Source organism: Camelus dromedarius, chromosome 3, assembly GCF_036321535.1.
Source record: "Camelus dromedarius isolate mCamDro1 chromosome 3, mCamDro1.pat, whole genome shotgun sequence".
Classification (NCBI taxonomy): Eukaryota; Metazoa; Chordata; class Mammalia; order Artiodactyla; family Camelidae; genus Camelus; species Camelus dromedarius.
In genome coordinates this window covers 91832675-91852989 of record NC_087438.1, presented here as the reverse complement: position 1 = coordinate 91852989, position 20315 = coordinate 91832675, and the positions used below count along the sequence as shown (strand labels likewise).

Genomic DNA, 20315 nt, shown 5'->3' with positions numbered 1-20315 from the left:
GGGGAACATGATTGTAGGCATTTGAGCCTTACATTTGAGGCACATCTCCTTGGACACTAGCCCTCAGGCCTAACTGTCTTTTCTTTCTTTTCCTTTACCCACTGCCTATTCTCCATCCCATCTGTCTCTACCTCAGTCCTCCAGAGCTCTGCCCTGGGGCTGCTCAGCTGACTTGCCTGCCAAATGCACTGTAGTTTTTTGTTTTTTTTTTTAAACATTTTCAATTGTTACATCCTTTGAAAAATTACATCATCATTATATAAGTAATACATATTCCTTATAGAAAAATGTTAAAATATTGAAAATCACCCATAATTCTAACCAGCCAAATAAAACCAATATTTGCCCATGAAATTCCAGAATGTTTCCAGGTTTTCTCACAAGTATCCAGAATGTATCCAGGCTTTCTCACAAGTGAAAATACTGTTGGTCCACATCTCATTTGGGTACCGACCTGCTAAGCACTCAACATATGCCAAACCTTGAGTTGGGCCTTTAGAGGTGTTAATCCCAGCAAATCCTCACAACTCTGTGAGGCAGGTGTTATTCTTCCCATTTTGCAGGCAGGAAGCGGGGGCTTAGGGAGATCACATCACTTGTCTGAGTCCTCATCTTGGTTAAGAGACTGATGTGGATTTCAACCCTCCAGGCTAAATCTAAAGCTATTTTCCTTGAATGCTTTGTAAGAGTTTTCCATTTTTCTTTTTCTTTCTTTCCTCCCTTCTGCCCTCCTTCCCTTCCTTCCTTCTTTCTTTCTCTCTTTTTTCACTTAATATATGCAAACATCTTTCTTGTCAATAAATACACACCTAGATCATTCTGCTGCATGACATGCCTTTGTATGGACATGCCAGATTTTAAACAACCAATTCCTTTTTATTGGACTTTCTGATGTTTCCCTTTTTTTTTCTATTATAAACAATGCAGTTACAAATACCTTTGTTCATACACCTTTGCACAAATATGATTATTTTCTTAGGATAAATTCCAGGAGGTAGAATTGCTTGGACAAAGGCTAGACACATTTTAAACAGCTGCCCCTTTTCCAGTCACATCAGCTATCAGTGCACATTCCCCCACATACAGTATTTACTGAGTATTTCCACTTATAAAAAAATTTGGACTGTGATTTAACACTGAATCTTAGAACCCTATGCTGAAAGCATTCTAGTGTATTCCTCTAGAGTTAGAACCATACTTTTAAAAAAAAGCCTGGACTTCAATAGTAAGGAAGGGGAGGGAGGAAAGCAGAGCAGGAGGGCCAGGCTGTAGGCCCACAACTGACTGGCATGAGGGAGGTTGTGATGTTTTCCCAAGGAAAGCAGTCTCCTCCTGGATCTGAAGACCTGACAGCCACCTCTGATGATCCACTCCTCATATTCAGCTGTCCTCACTGTCCCAGCACTCACACACTAATCAAAAAGTCAACTCGAATTCTCAGATCTTCACTTTATCTGGTTGCCAACACTTTCAGTACTCTGGTCTTCCCTGAATAACTTTCAGGGCCTTTTAAGCTAGGAAGTCCCAAACTAGATACAGTATTATTGCTCTTTTACCTTGATGTTGTCTTCCTTCAATAGGCTGCAAACTCTGGCACCTGGTGGAAAAAAGGAAAGTAAGTGATTGAGGCACAGCACTGAGGGGGAGACCTGGGGCAAAGCAGCTGGTCCACGACAGACACCAGCACATGACGTCCACGTGGGCATTCTCTGCTCAGGGCAGTTCTTTCTCACTTGGCTTGTTAATGCTCCTGCTAATGCTGACAGAAACCTCAATGCTCTTTCCCTTGTCTCAAGGCCTTGTATAAATAGTCAGTAGTCCTGTCATACATTTTTCTTCATATATCCAGTCATCAGATATGCCAGGCACCGTCCTTGGCCTCTGGGGATACAGTAGTAGACAAACAAATTTTAAAAACCCTGTCCTTGTGGAACTTGAAATCTCTGGCAAAGACCACCAACCAACCCACCAACCAACCAACCAACCAACCAACTAAATAAATAAATAAATAAATAAATAAATAAATAAATAAATAAATAAATAAAATAGTAGCCAGAAGAGGAAAAATAAAGCAAAAGACGGGGGAGGAAAATATTAGATCAGAAGGTGGGAAGGAGAGCTGAAACTGTAAATGGTGTGGCCAGAGAAGCCCAGACATCTGAGAAGATGACCTATGAACAAAGACCTGAAAGAAATGAGGACATGCACCCTAAAAATCAGTGGGGAAGAAGCTTCCCAGGTGGAGGCAACAGCACATGCAAAGCCCTGAAGGTGAGAGTCTGCCTGACATGGTAAAGATCAGAGAAGAGGGTGGTGTGGCCAGAGTAGAGTAAGTGAAGGGGGAAGTAAGGGAGGGGATCAGAGAGGTAGTGAGAGGCTCTAGAGTGTGCAGAGCATTAAAGTTCATCAAGTATTAAACTTGAGCTTTGACTCAAGATGGAAGCCACTGGAGAGTTTTAGACAAAGAAGTGACACGAAGTGACTCACACTTTAACAAGATCACTCTGGATGTTGTGTTGAGATTAAATTGGGGAGTATAGGTCGAACCAGTTGGGAGGCTACAGCAGAAATCCTGGCAAGAGACAATGGTGGCTTGGACTAGAGAGGTAGCATGGAGGTAATGAGATCTGGTCAGACACCACAAAGTAGAGGCAGCAGAATTTGTTGATGGATTGGAAGTGGGATATGAAATAAAGGAGTCAAGGAGGACTCCAAGATTTCTGGCCTGACCAAGTGGGAAGATGGAATAGCTATTATTTGAATGCAGAAGCCTGATAATGGAGCATGTCTGATGGGGAGATAAGGAACTCAGTTTTGGACATGTTAAATATGAAAAGACTTTTAGACACTCAAGTGGAGAGGCCTGTAAGCAGGTGGATATATGAGTATGGAGTTCAGGGGAGAGGTCCAGGCTGGAAACAAAGATTTGTGACTACTGACCATATAGCTCTTTAAAGCCATGACACAGGATGAGATCACCAAGGGGGTGACTGTCAATAGAGAAGCTGCTGTGAGGACTGAGCCCCATTCAGTTGCTCAGCACATGAGATTGAGGAGTAGCAAGTAAAACAGGAGGGAAACCATGAGAAAGGGTGTCAAGGAGAGGGAGCAACCCACTGTGACAGGTCAAGTAATATGGAGTCAGAGAATTAATAACTGGATTTAGTACTTGGAGCCACAGGTGATCCTGGTCAAGGGCAGATTCAGGGAAATGGTTGGGATGAGAACCTGACTGGAACAAATTCAAATGAGAGAAGCTCAAGTCGTGAGCTAAAAGACAGAGTGGGCTGGCAGCAGCAGAAGTTCTGGAAGCAAAGGGGTAAATGATGATCAGATAAACTGCTTTTAGCTTCACTTCACTCATTTATAAACTGTAAAGCACAAAGCGGGCACTTCCACAATGCATGTAACCATTTGGCAGCTGTGGTTCCCAAGCTGGACCAGATTCTCCAGGTTGCTGAGCTTCAACCAGTTCTGGCCCCATGAGACAGCAATCAGCTTGTTTCTAGACTCTCATGAAATTACTCCCATTTTCTCAGTGTCATGCGTAGCCTTAGGATCAATACCCATAATTTGGGGGTTGTTGAGCAGGTCCTCTGTTTCTTATAAACCAAGATCTCACTCGGGCCTCTTCTCCTGATGCAAAGTCAGAGGGAACAAGACAGGCAGGACGTGCTGCTCTCATGGAGCCTCGCTTCTGGCAGAGGAGATGAAGATTCACCAAGGAAACAGATGAGCAGGCAAGTCACTTCAGATGTGGACAAGTGCAATGAAGATAATAATATGGGGTGAAAGAGGGAAAGAGAATGTGGGAGGGGCCACCTTCAGCCAGACTGTGTGGTCGAGTGGCCTCTCTGGGAGATGACATTTAAGATGAGAGCTAGAAGACAGTGCCCAGCTAATTCCCCTCAAACTGGCCCTTACCCTACTCTACTCTTGAGCTTTCAAATTTCCCAAGGCTGGGTAGGGCCTGGCACCAGCTAAGTACAGGTCCAAAAAGAGATACTCTCTTTCTCTCTCTAATATGTATTGTGGGGATTTTTTTCTCCATGACTACAAAAGACATGCATTTTCACAGAAAGAATTGGAAAAAACTGAAAAAAGAAGTTACTTACAATTCCACCACCCACAGATAACTACTGTTCACATTTGGTATGCAATTTTCTAGACATTTTCTATGCACATATAGACATTTTTAAAAGATGAGATCATGTACATTCTGTTTTGTGTATGCTGTTTTAGTCAAGAATTTTTACTAAATTGATTATAAGCATTCTTCTCTTGCCATTTTGTTTTCTTCTACATGATGATTTTTAATGGCTGCATAGTATTCCACCGAATGCACATTTTTACCAAATTTTATTTAATTCCCAAACATTGGCCACTTAAGACTGTTTCCAATTGACTGCTATTATGAGTAAGTACTATAATGAATAATTCTGTACGTAGCTTTTTTCCTTAGTTGGGGAGGCTTGCAAATCTCTGAATGTTTCCTCGAGTTAAAAGAAAATGTCACTGCCCAGTGGGAGTACCACAAGTCTCATGGCACTGAGAGGCAGCCTGAGGCTTAGGGCAGTGGAAGAGCAGAGCTGAGCCATGGTCTCAAGGAGCCCCAGAGTTCGCTCAGATGCCAGAAGCTGATTTAATCCTCTGACATACCCCACCCAGAGTTTTCCTCCCTGGAGGGCCTGAGCAGCAGGAAAACAATAGGCCCCTCACATTAACCCAGTGAAATCCAAAGGGATTCCCCACCTGAGCCAGGAAGAGGGTGTCACTCTCTGACCTAAGCACAGAGAGCACCTTCATCCTCCCTTGAAATCCCCTTGAGGAAGCTCCTCCCTCCAACCCTCCCTGGGGAAAATATCCGTGTGGTGAGGCAGTCAGCCTTTCTTTGGGGAAGCACTTCTGGGGAGTGCACAGGAAATAAAGGGCTCTCCAGAAATAGCAGCTCCTCTCCTATCCCTGACCCACCCTCCTCCTGAATCCTTGAATTCTCCAATTCCCCAGAGGGGCTGGTAGGGAGAGTTTATGCCCCCCATAAGAGGACTGTTCTCAGGGAGAACGTGTTCTGGGGTGAACGGGAAAAGCACAAGCCCAGGAGGCCATCAGACCTGGGTTTGAATCCTAGCTCTGGCACATTCCAGCCTCATCTTGGGCAAGTGACCTCCTCTGTGAAATTCAAGCTCCAGGGACTTGGGTCTCTTTTGTTTACTGTTATATCTGCCAACACTTAGCATGTAGTAGGTGCTCAATAAATACTATGCCAGGTCAACGCATATGATCATTTCTGAGCCTCAGTTTGCTCATCTATAAAATGGGGATGCTAACACCTATCTCACAGGCTTGTTGTGAATAAAAAAATAAAACATGGGTAAAATATTTAACATAGTTTTGGGTGTACAGCAAACACTAGAGTTCAAAGCCCTGGAGAATTGCATACACCATGCCCTGAGCCCCATAACATTGACAGGAAGCTCTTCAGTTTCCTCAGTAGAATTAGTTTGTCTCTACTCTGCTCACTACTGCACCCCAAACACACCTCTGGTATGGTACATATCATCCTGTGTGTGTGCTTCCGACTCCCTCATTACACTTCAGGGCAATTTAAGGACAAAAATTTTGCCTCTGTATCCTCTGTGCCTCTGAACAACACTGTAAAGTAAGCAAGGTCTTTATCCCCATTCTACAGATGAGGAAACTAAGGCTCAGAAAGGTTAGGTACCTTGCCCTAGTTACACAGCTGGGGAGTGGCAGACCAAGGTGTAAACTTGGTTCTGATTTCTGGGCCTCTGCTCTCTTCTAGGTGGCTCTCTTGCAAATGGGAGTTGGGGGTGAGGAGGAAGCAAGTAGTCCCTATGTTCCTGAGGGAAAACTTGGGCAGAATTCCAAGAGGAAGGAGGTCCTTGGGGAGTTGAGAAGTTGTCAGGGCACTGGCAGTCACCTGAGCCCCGTTGCATCTTCCTGTGGATCATCATGCGTGCAACAGCTGCAACCCCCAAAGGCCTATGGTTTGGCTGGTCTGGGACAGGCCAATGCAAAGGTGGGGCCCCCAAGCACCCTTTGTCAGTGTGGAACCCAGCCAGCAAGGAGACTTGGGTTTCCTCAGCCCGGAAATGATGGTCATGGCCCCAGCAGCAGGGGAGGTAGCTGCAGGGCATCTGCTCGGGACTGGCCTATCTTCAGTAATGGGGCAGGAAGGACTTCTCGCCAGACCACAGGCATCTTGATTTACTCACCTCTGTGACCCCAGGATCCTACTGGATGAGTAAGACCCCCAGCCTCTGACACTAGGGAGTGAGGGAGAGGAGGTAGTAGCTAGACCTAAACCAGGGATGTGCAGGGAAGAAATAAGGGACCAGGTAGGAGGATTTTTAATGACCAAGAATGACCTCTGTCTCCCCTCTTCCTTATTAAATTGTATGTTTCTGAAGGGCAGGTCTGTGGCTGATTCATCTGTGTTTCTACCACACCCAGTTGATTACTTTGCAGAGAACTCGTATTCACTAAGCATAGCTCATTGGAAGTAAAACTGGAAGCTAGTACACAGGACAACAGATGGCATCTGCTTTTCACACCTGGATCATCCAGGAAAGGGCAGTCCTGCTAGTCCAGTATCCTGACCAGGATGACCCCAAGGAGGAGCAGGGACTCTTCATCTGGGGCATTCAGAGTGTACCTCCCTCCTGAGACCCCACCCACGTGACTAACCCTCCCTTCCTCAGCCAAAGAGAGACCATTTGGGGGAAATCTCCTGGCTCTATGTGTCTCCCTGGTAATAGAAAGGGAATGAGTGTGTGGTATAACATCTTCGTCCTTGGGTCTGGAAGAATTGTGAACCATGAGAAAGAAAAATTCAGATAAACTGAATTTTTGAGAGTAAAACTGCTGCTTTTGCCTGAATTGTCAGATCAGCAGATTCTTTTTCCATTGGCCATTCCCACATCATGTGTGTACTGCATGGCTACAAATAATCCTGATGTTATATATTTAAAATAATGCCTTTCTTCAATCCTTCTTTGTCCATCAGTGTAACCTGTATTGCCCTCTAAAGGTGTGCTGTGTGCAGGGCTTGTCTCTACAAGGCCAAACTCAGTATGCATTTATCACCTGCATATCTGTATAACCTGAAGCTTCAGGCTGAGGGTACTCAGAACCTATAGTGAGTACAGAACCAGATATTACACATGTCTATGCACGTGGCCTGAAATTAAGTGTATAGAATAAGGCCTAAGCTTCTCAGACAGCAGCCAAAGGCCTTCAGGCCATGCCCACCTGCCCACACCCCTCTCCCATCTTGTACTTCACTTACCTAACAATATAGCTCAATTGCCTGGACCAGCTAGCTTTGACTTAAGCCAGTTCCCAAAGAGCAGTTTCTAGATCAGCAGCATCAGCATCACCTGGCACTTGTTAGAAATGCAAATTCTTAGGTCCCACCCCAGACCTACTGAACCATAATCTCTGGGGTGCGGCCCATCTGCCTGTGTTTTCACAAGTCCTCCAGATGATTCTGACATGCACTAAAGCTTGAGAACCACCTGGTTATGCCATTCCCTGAGGCTGGGTTGCTCTTCTGAGACCTTTTCTGCCTGTTCTCCTTGCAACCGCTTTTCAAAGTTCAGCTCAATATTATCCCTTTCAGGAAGTACTCCTAGTCCCCTGAGCACCTGTGAATGCATCTTCCTGGAACTCACAGCCCCTTTGCCATCCCCTTCCTCATTATGGTAAAAGAGCTTCATTTCTGCTTCTCTTTACAGCATGTATCTTCTGCTTCGTTTGAGAGCAAAGTGCGAGGATTTGTTAACTGCCTACCAGACTGATTCCACCCTAACACACACAACATCACTCTAAAAACACTTTCAGGAGTAAAGGCCACATCTTACTTCACTCACTCTGTCAACAAACATCTACTGAGGGCCTGTTATATGTGGCAGGAACTGTGCAGGGATCTGGGGATTCAGAGATAAAAGGTGTGGTCTTAGCCTCCAGAAACACAGAATCATGTAATACTTTTTTGGTATCTGGCTTCTATTGCTCAACATGTCTGAGATTCATCTATGTTGCTATGTGTCAAAACAGTTTGTTCTTTTTTAAATTGCTGTGGTATATTCCATTGTATGGATGCGACACAATTTATTTATCCATTCTGTTCTTTTTTTAAATTGAGGTACAGTCAATTTACAATGTTGTGTCAATTTATGGTGTACAGCACAATTCTTCAGCCATACATGGATCTACATATATTCATTTTCATATTCTTTTTCACCATGAGCTACTACAAGATATTGAATATATTTCCCAGTGCTATACAGTATAAAATTGTTTATCTGTTTGATACATACCAGTCAGTATCTGCAAATCTCAAACTCCCAGCTTATCCCTTCCCGCCTCCCTCCCCGCTGGCAACCACAAGTCTGTATTCTATGTCTTTGAGTCTGTTTCTGTTTTATATTTAAGTTCATTTCTTTTTTTTTTCTTAGATTCCACATATGAGTGATATCATATGGTATTTTTCTTTCTTTTGGCTTCTTAGAATGACATTCTCCAGGGCCATCCATGTTGCTGCAAATGGCATTATGTTGTCGTTTTTATGGCTGAGTAGTATTCCATTGTATAAGTATACCACAGCTTCTTTATCCAGTCATTTGTTGATGGACATTTAGGTTGTTTCCATGTCTTGACTATTGTAAATAGTGCTGCTATGAACATTGGGGTGCAGGTGTCTTTTTGAATAAAGGTTCCCTCTGGATATAAGCCCAGGAGTGGGATTGCTGGATCATATGTTAAGTCTATTTTTAGCCTTTTGAGGAATCTCCATACTGTTTTCCACAGTGGCTGCACCAAATTGCATTCCACCAACAGTATAGGAGGGTTCCCTTTTCTTCACACCCTCTCCAGCATTTATCATTTGTGTACTTTTGAATGATAGCCATTCTGACTGGTGTGAGGTGATACCTCATGGTAGTTTTGACTTGCATTTCTCTGATAACTAGCGATACTGAGCATTTTTTCATGGGCCTATTGGTTATTTGTATGTCTTCACTGGAGAATTGTTTGTTTTGGTCTTCTGCCCATTTTTGGATTGGGTTGCTTGTTTTTTTCTTATTAAGTCATACAAGCTGTTTATATATTCTGGAAATCAAGCCCTTGTCAGTCTCATCTTTTGCAAATATCTTCTCCCATTCTGTAGGTTGTCATTTTGTTTTACTTATGGTTTCCTTTGCTGTGCAAAAGCTTGTAAGTTTAATTAGGTCCCATTTGTTTATTTTTGCTTTTATTTCTATTGGTTGGGTAGACTGCTCTAGGAGAACATTGCTGAGATGTACTGAGATAATGTTTTGCCTATGTTTTCTTCTAGGAGATTTATTGTGTCTTGTCTTAGGTTTAAGTCTTTAAGCCATTCTGAGTTTATTTTTGTGTATGGTGTGAGGGAGTGTTCTAACTTCATTGATTTACATGCAGCTGTGCAGTTTTCCCAACGCTATTTGTCAAAGAGACTGTCTTTATTCCATTGGATGTTCTTGCCTCCTTTGTCAAAGATTAACTGACCAAAAGTTTGTGGGTTCATTTCTGGGCTCTCTATTCTGTTCCATTGATTCATACGTCTGTTTTTGTACCAATACCATGCTGTTTTGATTACTGTAGCTCTGTAGTATTGTCTGAAGTCTGGGAGAATTATTCCTCCAGCCTCATTCTTTTTCTTTAGTAATGCTTTGGCAATTCTGGGTCTTTTGTGATTCCATATAAATTTTAATATGATTTGTTCTAGTTCTGTGAAAAATGTCCTGGGTAATTTGATAGGGATTGCATTAAATCTGTAGATTGCCTTGGGCAGTATGGCCATTGTAACAACACTGATTCTCCCAATCCAGGCGCAATCCATTCTGTTCTGCATGGACATTTGGGCTGTTTCCAGTCTAGGGCCTTGTTGAGTGGGAAAACTACAGACATTGGTGGATATATGCACTCATTCCTCTTGAGCATATACCTAGGAGTGGAACTGATGGTTTACGGGATGATGTAATCTTAGCTTTAGTAAATCCCGCTGAACAGTTTTCCAAGTTTCCAAATGTTCAAATTTATATTCCTACCAGCAACATATTAGAGTTTGCCAATATTTGGCATTATGAATCTTTTAGGTTTTAGTCTCTTGGGGTGGTGTATAGTGGTATCTTATAAACTTTAATTTGCTTACTGGATATCTAGATACTCACTTTAAAGAAGCTCAAGACTTCTGCAGATTTTGTCTGTCTTTTTCTTATTGATCTTCAAGAGTTCTTTATATATTCTGGATACAAGTCCTCTGCCAGCTATGTTACTGAAAATATGAGCCTGTGGCTTGCCATTTCATTCTTTTAATGGCATCTTCTGATGAACAGAAGTCCATGAAAGCTCAATTTATCTTTCTTTTCATCTATAACTAGTGTTTTTTGTATTCTGTTTAAGAAATATTTATTTTAATGTCAAGAAATTCAGTAAACAGAAATAGTAACAAAAATAACTAATATTTAAAAAACAAACATGTGAAGGAAGGACAAAGTTTGATGATGAGTGGGAGAAAGACTGCATCTGACCATGAGGGTGTGCCCATTTGAGTGTGACGTGCAAAGCCTGGGCTTTGTTCTATGACGTGATATAGGTGAGAGGTGAGCCCCTGATCAGTTCAACAAGAAGGTGTTGCTGCCCAGTTTGGATGGGGTGCTGTATCAGGTCTGAGGATGGCTCTGTGGGGCAGGAGGACCCTGGCTGTCTGGATCAAGAGAAGGACTATCCCTTTTCATGTGTGCTAAACTGGGTCCAGTCCCCAAAACCCTGGGGGCTCCCCCAGTCCAGGCCCTACTCTTCCTCCTCTGTGCCAGAGCCTGCAAAGAGAGCTGTGTTGACACTTGTCCAGCTGGCTCAAGATGGGGAAATTCTCCCCTCCTGAGTCACCACAAACAGGAGGAGCTTCGCATAACAAGCACGGGACTACAAATGATCGCTATGCTTGTTTCGCTATGCTGCCTCACTTCCAAAATCCCCTGTGATGCTTTCAGATGAAATCTAGATCCAAAAACTTTCCCCATGTTTCCCCCAGTTTGAACAGAACAATACCCAGGGAATCACAAGCTGCCTCATAAAATTGACTTCCCCAAAGAAAAGAGATCTCAGACTCAAGGTTATGAGTATGTAGCCTGGAGTGACGAAGCCCCCACCTCTCTTGCTAGGGGGTAGCAGGCTGGTGGCCCCTGTCACCTTGCCAAGAGGATCCCCCCCACCTACCAGATGAACACAAGCCACCTTCTGCCTTCTCCAGCATAAAGCCAATTCCAGCACCCCCAGGGCAGTTTTCTCCTCAACCAGTTTCATGGATATATACCACACGTGATCTTAGTAGCTCAGAGATGTGGTGCACAGGTTCCCAACATCACTGCTCACAGAAGCCTACCTTCTCTCTAGGGCAGGGCAGTGACCACAGCCAGGTGAGACATTCATTTCTGATAATGTTCACACTACCGGTCCTGGGGAAAACCACTAAGTGATCTCTAGCAGCAGCACCCAGATTCCTTGTTTGTCCTAGTTCCCCACTCCTCACCACTACTTTTTCCCATTTACCATCCTCTCATAAGAACTCAGAACTCCAGGGTAGGATAAAGGGGTCCCTGAAATCCACAAATGGTATGTACAATTCTGGATGTTTGTGCATTTTCCTGAGGAAAGGGTCTACTTACTTCCTCAGGTTCTGAAAGCAATGTGTGACCTTAAAAAGGCTAAGAACCACCAGACCAAGCCCTCTTTAAACAGAGCACATCAGTTTGATAAAGTTAATTTTCACTAATGACTTATGCATCTTTAGCTAACTGCACTTCCAAAATAATACATGGGGAAGGAGAATGCTTAACTTAAAACATATTTCTAATAGCAAAACTGAGAGACAGTTGAAATCTGCGGTGGGGAGGGTGACAGTGAAGCAGGAGGCCTTCTTCCTAGCCTTTCAGCAACTCCCACAGGTGTGGAAGACCAGTTTTTCTGTCTAAATGGCTTTTTGAAGTCTACTTAAGTGGTGACAGGAGTTGGTGACTAGGATGTGTCAAAAAAGGCATTGGCATTTCTCAGCTGAAGCCCAGCCCCTCAGGTTTGATAACCTTCAAGGCCACTGAGACTGCTAATACCGTAGAAAGGAGAGATTCTCCCTGTGACTTAGGGGCCCGGGAACCCTGTTTCTACCGTTATATCAATCCTCAAATAGGAAGAGCATGCCTGAAGCACATGCTCCCCCCTCAAAGGGTCATGACCTCCGAAAAGCTATGTCTGCATCCTGGGTCCCTACTCTCTGCTGGTGATAAGATACAGCAACTGCCCTTAGGAGGAGCAATCTGAGGCCTCCTCCCTCCTACTGCACCAGGCTTTTCCTCCTCTGCTCAGTCTCCTTTTCCCCTCTCAAAGCACGAGCTTCATGACCAAGCAAGGGCCCTGCCCCCACTGCAGTCAGAAGGAAGTGATTCTGCAAGGCCTCCTAGGGACTCCCAACGCTGGCTCAGGCATCACACTGTTAAATAAGTGGGATTTTTTTTTCAGTGTTTTCAGAAACTGCTGTTTAAAAAAATATAACCAAACTGTTTATGTAATTCTTGGGAAGTCTCAACAGAAATGGTTCCCTATTTATAATTGTGGCCAGGACTTAAAAAATAAAAGTAGAGGGGCTGTCAAAATTGGAGAGGCTGTCACATTAAAATTTTGTGCTTTTGTGACATCAGAACTGTCTCCCTGAAATGGAGACCAAAATCTGCCCAGAACTCAGGTTTTTAGGGGTTTTTAGCATGATGATGCTGGAATGCATTTTTAAAAGCCTGTGAATATTCTATTTTCATAGACCTTCCATGCCTACTATGGCCTCCCCATCCACACATCTGCAGGGTCAACTCTGTCTCCAGGCTGTCCTCCTTGGAGGTGGATGTCAGACCACTTGATGCAGTTCTCAGGGGTTCAGCTCTCTGGACCTGTACCAACTGAATCCTATGGTCCCTAAACCACAAACTCTGATTACAAGGGGAATGCAAACTTCTTAGGGGACAATCACAGTGTGAAACTGATGATTTGGGCTTCTTTCTAGAATCACCCTGGGGGCTCCACTACTCAGTGTTGGCATTGCAGCTATAATCCAGATTTTGTAGGAAAACACCCTCTTTTTTATTAGAAAGACTATTCTTTGGGTTAAAGCAGTGGTTTGGATCACAGACTTTTCTGGTAAGTAAGAATTGGATGAGAGCTATGCCTCCACCAAATGTACAACTTAATACTATTTCAGGGGAGATGGTGGGTTCACAGCCCATGAAGATGAGCCTGTGGACCCAGAGATAAGAACCCTGGTCCTAGTACAGGCTTCCTGATAACACAAAGCCTCTAAGTATTCATAACCACTGCCAAACAAGCAGTAGCAGCTGAGGTCTCAGCCTAGAACTTCCCTGCTTCCACTTATACTGACAACACCCTAGGAGAGAAGGCAGAGGCATACAGCTCCCACACGTTGATGAGAAAACCCTAGTGCTTCTCCTGAGGACCTGACAGCTTGGAGAGGTTGAGGAGGGTGCCCAGGGTGTGGCCACCCCAGCCCTAACCTCCTTCAGCTGAGGGAAGGTAGCCAAGGGATATCTAAAGGAGGGTGGAGAGACTGGGTCAGCAGTTCTTACCCTTGTTCTCTCCACCCCCTTTATCCCTACCAAGCCCTGATGTCAGCCCTACTATGCTCACCCAGGAAACCCTCAGCCATTTCCCACAGGTCCCCTCCCAGGGAAGTTCTTTAACTGATGGGTGTGGGAAAGAGGAAGAGGAAAAATATTTCTATCCCTTCCAACTCTCTCCACTCTATGAACACCCAGTTAGAAAATGATTACTCATCTGACCTGGAGATCTCATCCCAGGCATCTTAATGGCTCTTCTTATATCCATAAGGAGAATAAGTGACGAAGAAATGCAAAATCCCAACACATAAAAATGTATTTGAAAAAGGGAAGCCCCTCGAAAAGTTCCCATCTGTTGACCAGAGGAAATAAAATTATGACTTAAAAAAAAAACCATTGGGGTCTTTCCAAATCATGGAGGAAAACATAAACAGAGAAAAGACATGCTCTAGTCTTAAAACTCTGACTTGGTACCAAACCATGTGATCCTTAACAGCAGTAAACAATCTCTCCCCAGCAGCCTTAGGCCCACCTTGCCTATTCCACATTAGGCCCCAGACAATTCAACAAACATTTATTGACCACTGGTTGTGTGCTTCCTACCATTCCAGGGGTTGGAGTTCTCCAACCTTTAAGCGTTTTGAGAGGAGCAGGTCAATGTTTACTGTGTACCTATATTGTCCTAGGTTTTGAAGTCTGAAGGGGTAAGAATCTGAGAAAGGAGCAGCTAAGAATAATCCAACCCAGGAAGCACTAATCTACAAATAACACCACAGGCACAAGAAGCAATTAATTTTGCATGGTGGGATCAGGGAAGGTGACCATGAGAGGTGATATTTAAGTTGGGATTTGAAAACATATTAGGATTTTGATGGGCATAGCTGGGAAGAACTGGCATTCCAAGCAGAAAGAAATGAGTGAGCGAAGGTCAGGGTTGGGAGGCAGGGTGGTATGAACAGTAGGTCATGTGGGGGATGGCATGTAGTGAGGCCAGTGGCACCACAGCATGGGGTCTCTGAGAGCAGGAAGGAGGAAATAAAAGGTAGGCTGCAGTTTCTGACAGCCATGGTTAAGTGTCACTCAGAGGAGCTGCTATATGGAGTGTGAGCCTGCAGCTTCAGCATTAGCCATACCTGTCATTCAAGCCAAGGCCCCACTGCCTCCTAGGAAGTTCCCAGCCAATGGCTGATTATGGCAGGGGTGCTTGGGCCTGTCCATTTCTGCTCAAAGTGGGACTCTGCTAATGCGCAATCTTTGTGCTGGAGCTTCCCATTGAGCTAACTGAGATGATCGTAAAGCTGCAGCACAGTAAGAGGATCTTCCTACCCAATTCTCCTTCCTTCACAGGGTGGTGAAAGGACCATTTAAAAGGACAGTGCATCTACTGCTACAAACTTTTAACAAGAAGAAACCAGCAGCATATATAATTTACAATGTGTATACTCTTAAACCCAACAATCCCAATTTTAGAAATCTTCTAGAAACACTAGCACAAACACATGCAAGTATAAGGATGAGGATGTTTACAGTAGCCTCATATATGTTAGCATGACATTGGAAAACTCCATGGCTATCTATAGGAGGGAAGATTAAAAAATGGTATATCCATGCAGTGGAATAATACTATGCAACCTTTAAAAAGAATGTAGTAGGTTTTCTTGTACTGTCTTAGATGTACACAATATATTGCTATTTGTAAAAAGCCAGTTGCTGAACAAATATACAGCATGATCCAATTTTCACAAAATCGTACATATATATATCTTCTACATTTGTTTGTATAAATAAGTCTGTAAGGAGATATATCAACCACTGATAGGGGTTATTTCTCAGGGTAGAAGGTTTTTACTTTTTATGTTTTTAAAAAGTACCAGTAATAGATTCTGGGTTTTATTTTTATTTAGTTTTGTGCTTTTCTGTATTTTCCAATTTTAAGGTGATAAACAGGGTTCATTTCTCTTGAAAGAAAACAAAATTTGAATTTAAAAAGCTCCATATCTACCCAGAAAAAATATATGAAAATTCTTCATATTTCCTATCCAGAGAGAAAATAATAAAAACTCCTGGATAGTTGAGAAATCTGTCAGTGGCCTGGTCTAGGTAAGCAGGAATTAGAGATGAACTGGAACAGAGCTGAACACAGGGTAACAAAGACAGAAGTTCCAGAAGAAGCCCAGAGTGCTATCCTGGGTAACAGGTAGATGATCCACAGAAGAGGAGTGGGTAGGGGAAGGAGCAGGAGAGGGGATGTGTGCTGAGTGTGCTGGCCTGAGTGTGGAGGGTCAGGCCAGGTAGTGTAAATGGGAAGAAATGTAAGTAACACTGGCTCCTGCCCTACAGCTCAGGAGAGCAGCCAGGGCTAAAAACTCATGACCTACAAAAGATTCAAAACTTACCAACAGGACTCACCAATGGACTAAAATGTTAAATATAAACAGTGAAATTGTTAAAAAAAAAAAAAAACCTAGAAAAAATATTTGTGAATATTTATCTGATCTGAATGGAAAAGGACTTTAAATACAAAAGCAAATAGCATTTTAAAAGTCTATAAAAATTAACATTAAAAATAAACACCTATCCTTTAAAAACAAAACTCAAATAAAATCAAAAGGCAAGCAAAAATGGGGAGAATATTCACAACATTTACAGAGAGGAAATATCCTTCAAATGTTAAAAAAACACAAGTAAGTAATGGGAAAAAATGCTCCAGTAGGCAACAGAGCATTTTGTATTGATCAGAATGTGGTTCAGTTACATATAACAGAAAATAATAGTGGTCTAAAGAAGATAGGAGTTTATTTCTCTCTCACATTAAAAAGAAGAGTTCACAGCTTGTCAGTTCAGGGTTAGTATACAGTGGCTCCAGGAGTCATTAGAGACTTAGGCTTCTTCCAGCTCATTCTGTTCCATCCCTAGGGTGCAGCTCTCATGGTCCATGCTGGTTGCTAGAGCTCTAGTCATCGTGCCCTCATTTATGGAAGTTAGATGGAGAAAGAGAGGGTAGGTACAAGGGCACATCCCTTTCCTTTTAAGGAGACTTGTTTGAAGTCCCACATGACGCTTACATCTCGTTGGCCAGAACTCAGTCACATGGTCATACCTAGTGGCAAAGGAGCCTGGGAAACATAGCCTTTTAGCTGGGTGGCAAAGGGCTCAGCTAAAAATTAGGTTTGTTACTGAGAAAGAGGAGGGAATGGATATTGGAAAGCAATTAGCAGCTCCTAACATACATGTGAATCGAATTCTCAAAAGAAATACAAATGTAAAAGATTTTAAAACTGTCAACTTTACTAATAAATTAATGTAAAGTAGCCTTCTTATAGTCTCCTCCTACTAAGATCTTAAAGGGCTGGCCAGACAAGCCATCAAGAGGACGCTCTGGATCTGACCATCTTAATAACAACCTCCATACGGCAGCCCACAAATAGAATCCCAGGGTAAGCCCTTCCACCTGCTGAATGGTTCCTGGTCCTTCTCCCCAGAGTCTCCCTCCAACCCCAAGTGACGTGAGATTCTGTAAATGCTGGGAAGTGGAGAAAATTCTGCACCTAGGGATTCTGTAATTAAACTATGGCTAAAATTAAATTTTAGGTGTTTTTGAAAGTTCCTTAAAAAGTAATATCCTCATGCAAACTGAATCAGCAGTTTCAGAACTAAAAAGCTCTGCCCTGTGCTTGGGGTGTCACAAACTAAGCATGAAAACTGGCCACTAAAATAAGGACTAGTGTTAGGGAGAATTTGGCAACCCCAAGTTAACTCTTTTGGCAAATTCAGAACTTTACTTCAGACTCCAGAGGACTATAATGTTAGTGCTGCCATCTCTCAGAATGCAGAGAAGACATGGCCAAGTATGGACTCTGAAAGCTTCTTATGTTCTTAGGCCAATTTCCAGTAGTCGCTATGACTTTTCTCCATCTTAGATTGTCACCAGTCACTTCTCACTATTTACCTGAAAGCCTGCCTTTAGTACTCATTTATAATTTTTGCTCTTTTTAAATGGTTGTGTATTGTGAAACAAAATACAAGAGCAAATAGATACTTAATGGAGTCTGGGGAAGGGGTCTTTAGTGCCTGGGAAGCAATGTGATATAATGATTAAATATACATGTGCTTAGTCACATATATCAGGAATATCTGGATTTGAACCCTTTACCATTTACCACCTGTGTGTTCTTGAACAAGTTATTAAATGTCTCTAAGCCTCAGGTTCCTTGTCTTACAATGGGAATAATATTGTGCTTACCTCATAAAGTTTATTATACTGTCAGGGTCATGTAAAAACAGATGGCACACTCAAATTGGAAGGGTTTAAGGAAACTAACAAGGGTTAGTGAAGCACTTTAGGGCTAGCAACAGTGGGGAGCCGTTACCACTTCTAGCCTGAAGGTGTGAGGGAAAGGAAGAGGTAAGAGAGTCAGAACAGGTGTCAGAACAGGTGTCTGGCTGGAGTTGTGGGTGCTGCTGGAGGATGCAGTTGGCCTGCAGTGACCCAAAGGCAACCCAGGGGAATAAATTCTTGACCTAGTTTTCCTGTGTCCACTGATCTCCTGCCAGTACTCCCCATTAGCCAAACCTAGCCAGAAGCCAGAGGCAAAGTAGACAGTGATGCAGTGCATATAGGTAAGCCTCATAGGGCACAGAGCAGGTGGAGACGGTGGAGAGCAGATCTGGAGGGGCAAACGGAGGAGCTTTTGGGAAGATTAAATTAAATAGAGAATGTGATGAGCTTAGCACAGTGCCTTGAAAACATAGTAAGTCCGCAAGTCCTCAACAGATGTTAATTCATTTTGAACTTTGGTTCTCTCTCTCTCGCATTCTTTCTGGCTGCCTTTTTTACTTACTGCTTACTTCCTGGTTTTTAACAGATCACGAATGACTGAGGTGACTTACAAGTAATACAGTCCTGTTATCTACATTGGAGGGTTTTGAGGGTGCAATGAATGTGTAAAAAAGATAACCAGGGTCTCTGGGGCTGGGGATGAGAGAGAGAGAAACAAAAGAAGGGGAGAAGGTAGGAGGAAACGATGGGAGAAAGTTGTATGTTCCCTTCAGGCTGGAATGAACATAGGATTATCTTAGTTTATGAACAAATTATGAATTTACTGGGATGTAATAACAGTGCTTTCGCCATTTTACAGCCTAGTGAGACTTGCCAGAAAGCCTAGTGAGATTTGCAAGGATGCAAAGAGGTCTCCTTCCCCTAAATACAAAATCTTGCTCTTACCTATAGATTAAAAGGTTTTATCTCAGTGCCCCCTTTCCTCCAAAACCAAAAATCCATTTGTTCACATGGATGGTCAAACACTTGCATGCCCCCATCTGTGTGCCTGGTTCAGGTGAATCTTCTGATTTGGGAAAGACTGCCTGAAGTGAGTTGGTCTTCCCATGGATGACTCCCAGTGGGAAGGGAGGACCAGATAGTAAGTAGTCTGAGCTCATGAACCTGAGCATCCTTTCCTTAAGCCTTTTCCTGCTGCTGACTTGGCCTCTTAGGAATCTGTCTTAATTCCATAAGGTATTCTTGAGTGTCTGATATAGGCTTCAGAATAGAGCATTCTTGGCTACCCGTTCTGCTCCAGCATCCTTCTCACATGTGCTAACCCTCTCCCTCCAGGACTTTGTTCAGACCACTCTCTGCCTGGAACATACACTCTGTCTTCTTTACCTGGCTAACTTCACCTCATCCTCCAAGACCCCTCTGGTGCCATCTTCTCCAGGTGGCTTTACTGGACTTGTCTCCTCCGCTCAATGCCCACAGGGATTGGGAAGTCCCTCTGTATGTTCTCGTTAACCCTCTTTGATTCTCCCACTCATAGCACTTACCACACTGTCTTGGTTTCCTGGCCTAACTCTCCCAACAGACTGAAAACCTCTTGAGGGAATCTGACATACTTATGTTGGTTTTACCAACATTCTGCAAAGTACCTGGCACACAGAGGGCACTCAATAAAGGTTTACTGAATTAATGTTCAGGGAATAATTCAGAAAATAAGAAATGAAGTGTCACAAACCCCAAAGCATCAAGTAACCAAACTATTTGTCCTAGAACATTCTTCTTCTATTGTCACCCTGGCTCTCCTGCCCCAGCAGCAGTCAGGGCAGGTAACCTTATGATTGTTCACCTGCTCTTTCTTCAATCTTCTTCTTTTTCAGGAATTTCCTCTTAAATACCACTTCTTCAGAGGCTGTCTCTGACCACCTAGTACAAGCACTTAGTTACTTGATTACACATCGATGTATTTTAATTTGCTACCAAGCATTACTGATAGTGTTGAAATTTTATTTATGTGTTTGTTTAATTATTTTCTATCTCCACTACTGTATTATAAGCTCCATGTGACCAGGGACCTTGTCTATTCACAGCTGTATGCCCAGCATCTAACAAAGTGGGTGCCACATAGTGGAATGTTCACTAAGTTTTTGTTAAATAAACACATGTTACTTTTACTTCATTATGATGTAATTTGATGTATGCCTCTCTCTTTGCTGTTGGATTAGGTGCCCCAGAGAAACTGAGAAGGGTCTCCCTCATGATATTAGAGGGCAGGTGGTGGGGGGAAGCTCAGTTCCCTTCCTAGGCCAAGGTGGGGTATGCTGCCTGCCTACAGCTTCCTTATGACCAGATGCTGAGCAATCTTGGCCCATGTATCTATA

At 43.2% G+C, this 20315-nt stretch overlaps 1 protein-coding gene across 10 annotated transcripts in view; it reads right to left on the bottom strand.

Annotated features, from left to right (window-relative positions):
• Positions 1 to 20315, bottom strand: part of LOC135320871 (uncharacterized) — a 68390-nt gene that overhangs the window by 22867 nt on the left and 25208 nt on the right. For 9 of the 10 annotated variants that reach the window (XR_010380230.1, XR_010380232.1, XR_010380225.1 and 6 more), the window contains exon 4: positions 1557 to 1597. Coding sequence is in view for 5 of the 10 variants with exons in the window: in XM_064484023.1 (XP_064340093.1) it covers positions 1557 to 1597 (41 nt within the window). In the remaining 5 variants the exon portion in view is untranslated. Of the gene's footprint in view, positions 1 to 1556; positions 1598 to 1733; positions 1882 to 20315 lie in introns of all 10 variants that reach the window. The other variant, XR_010380234.1, reaches the window with a different exon arrangement.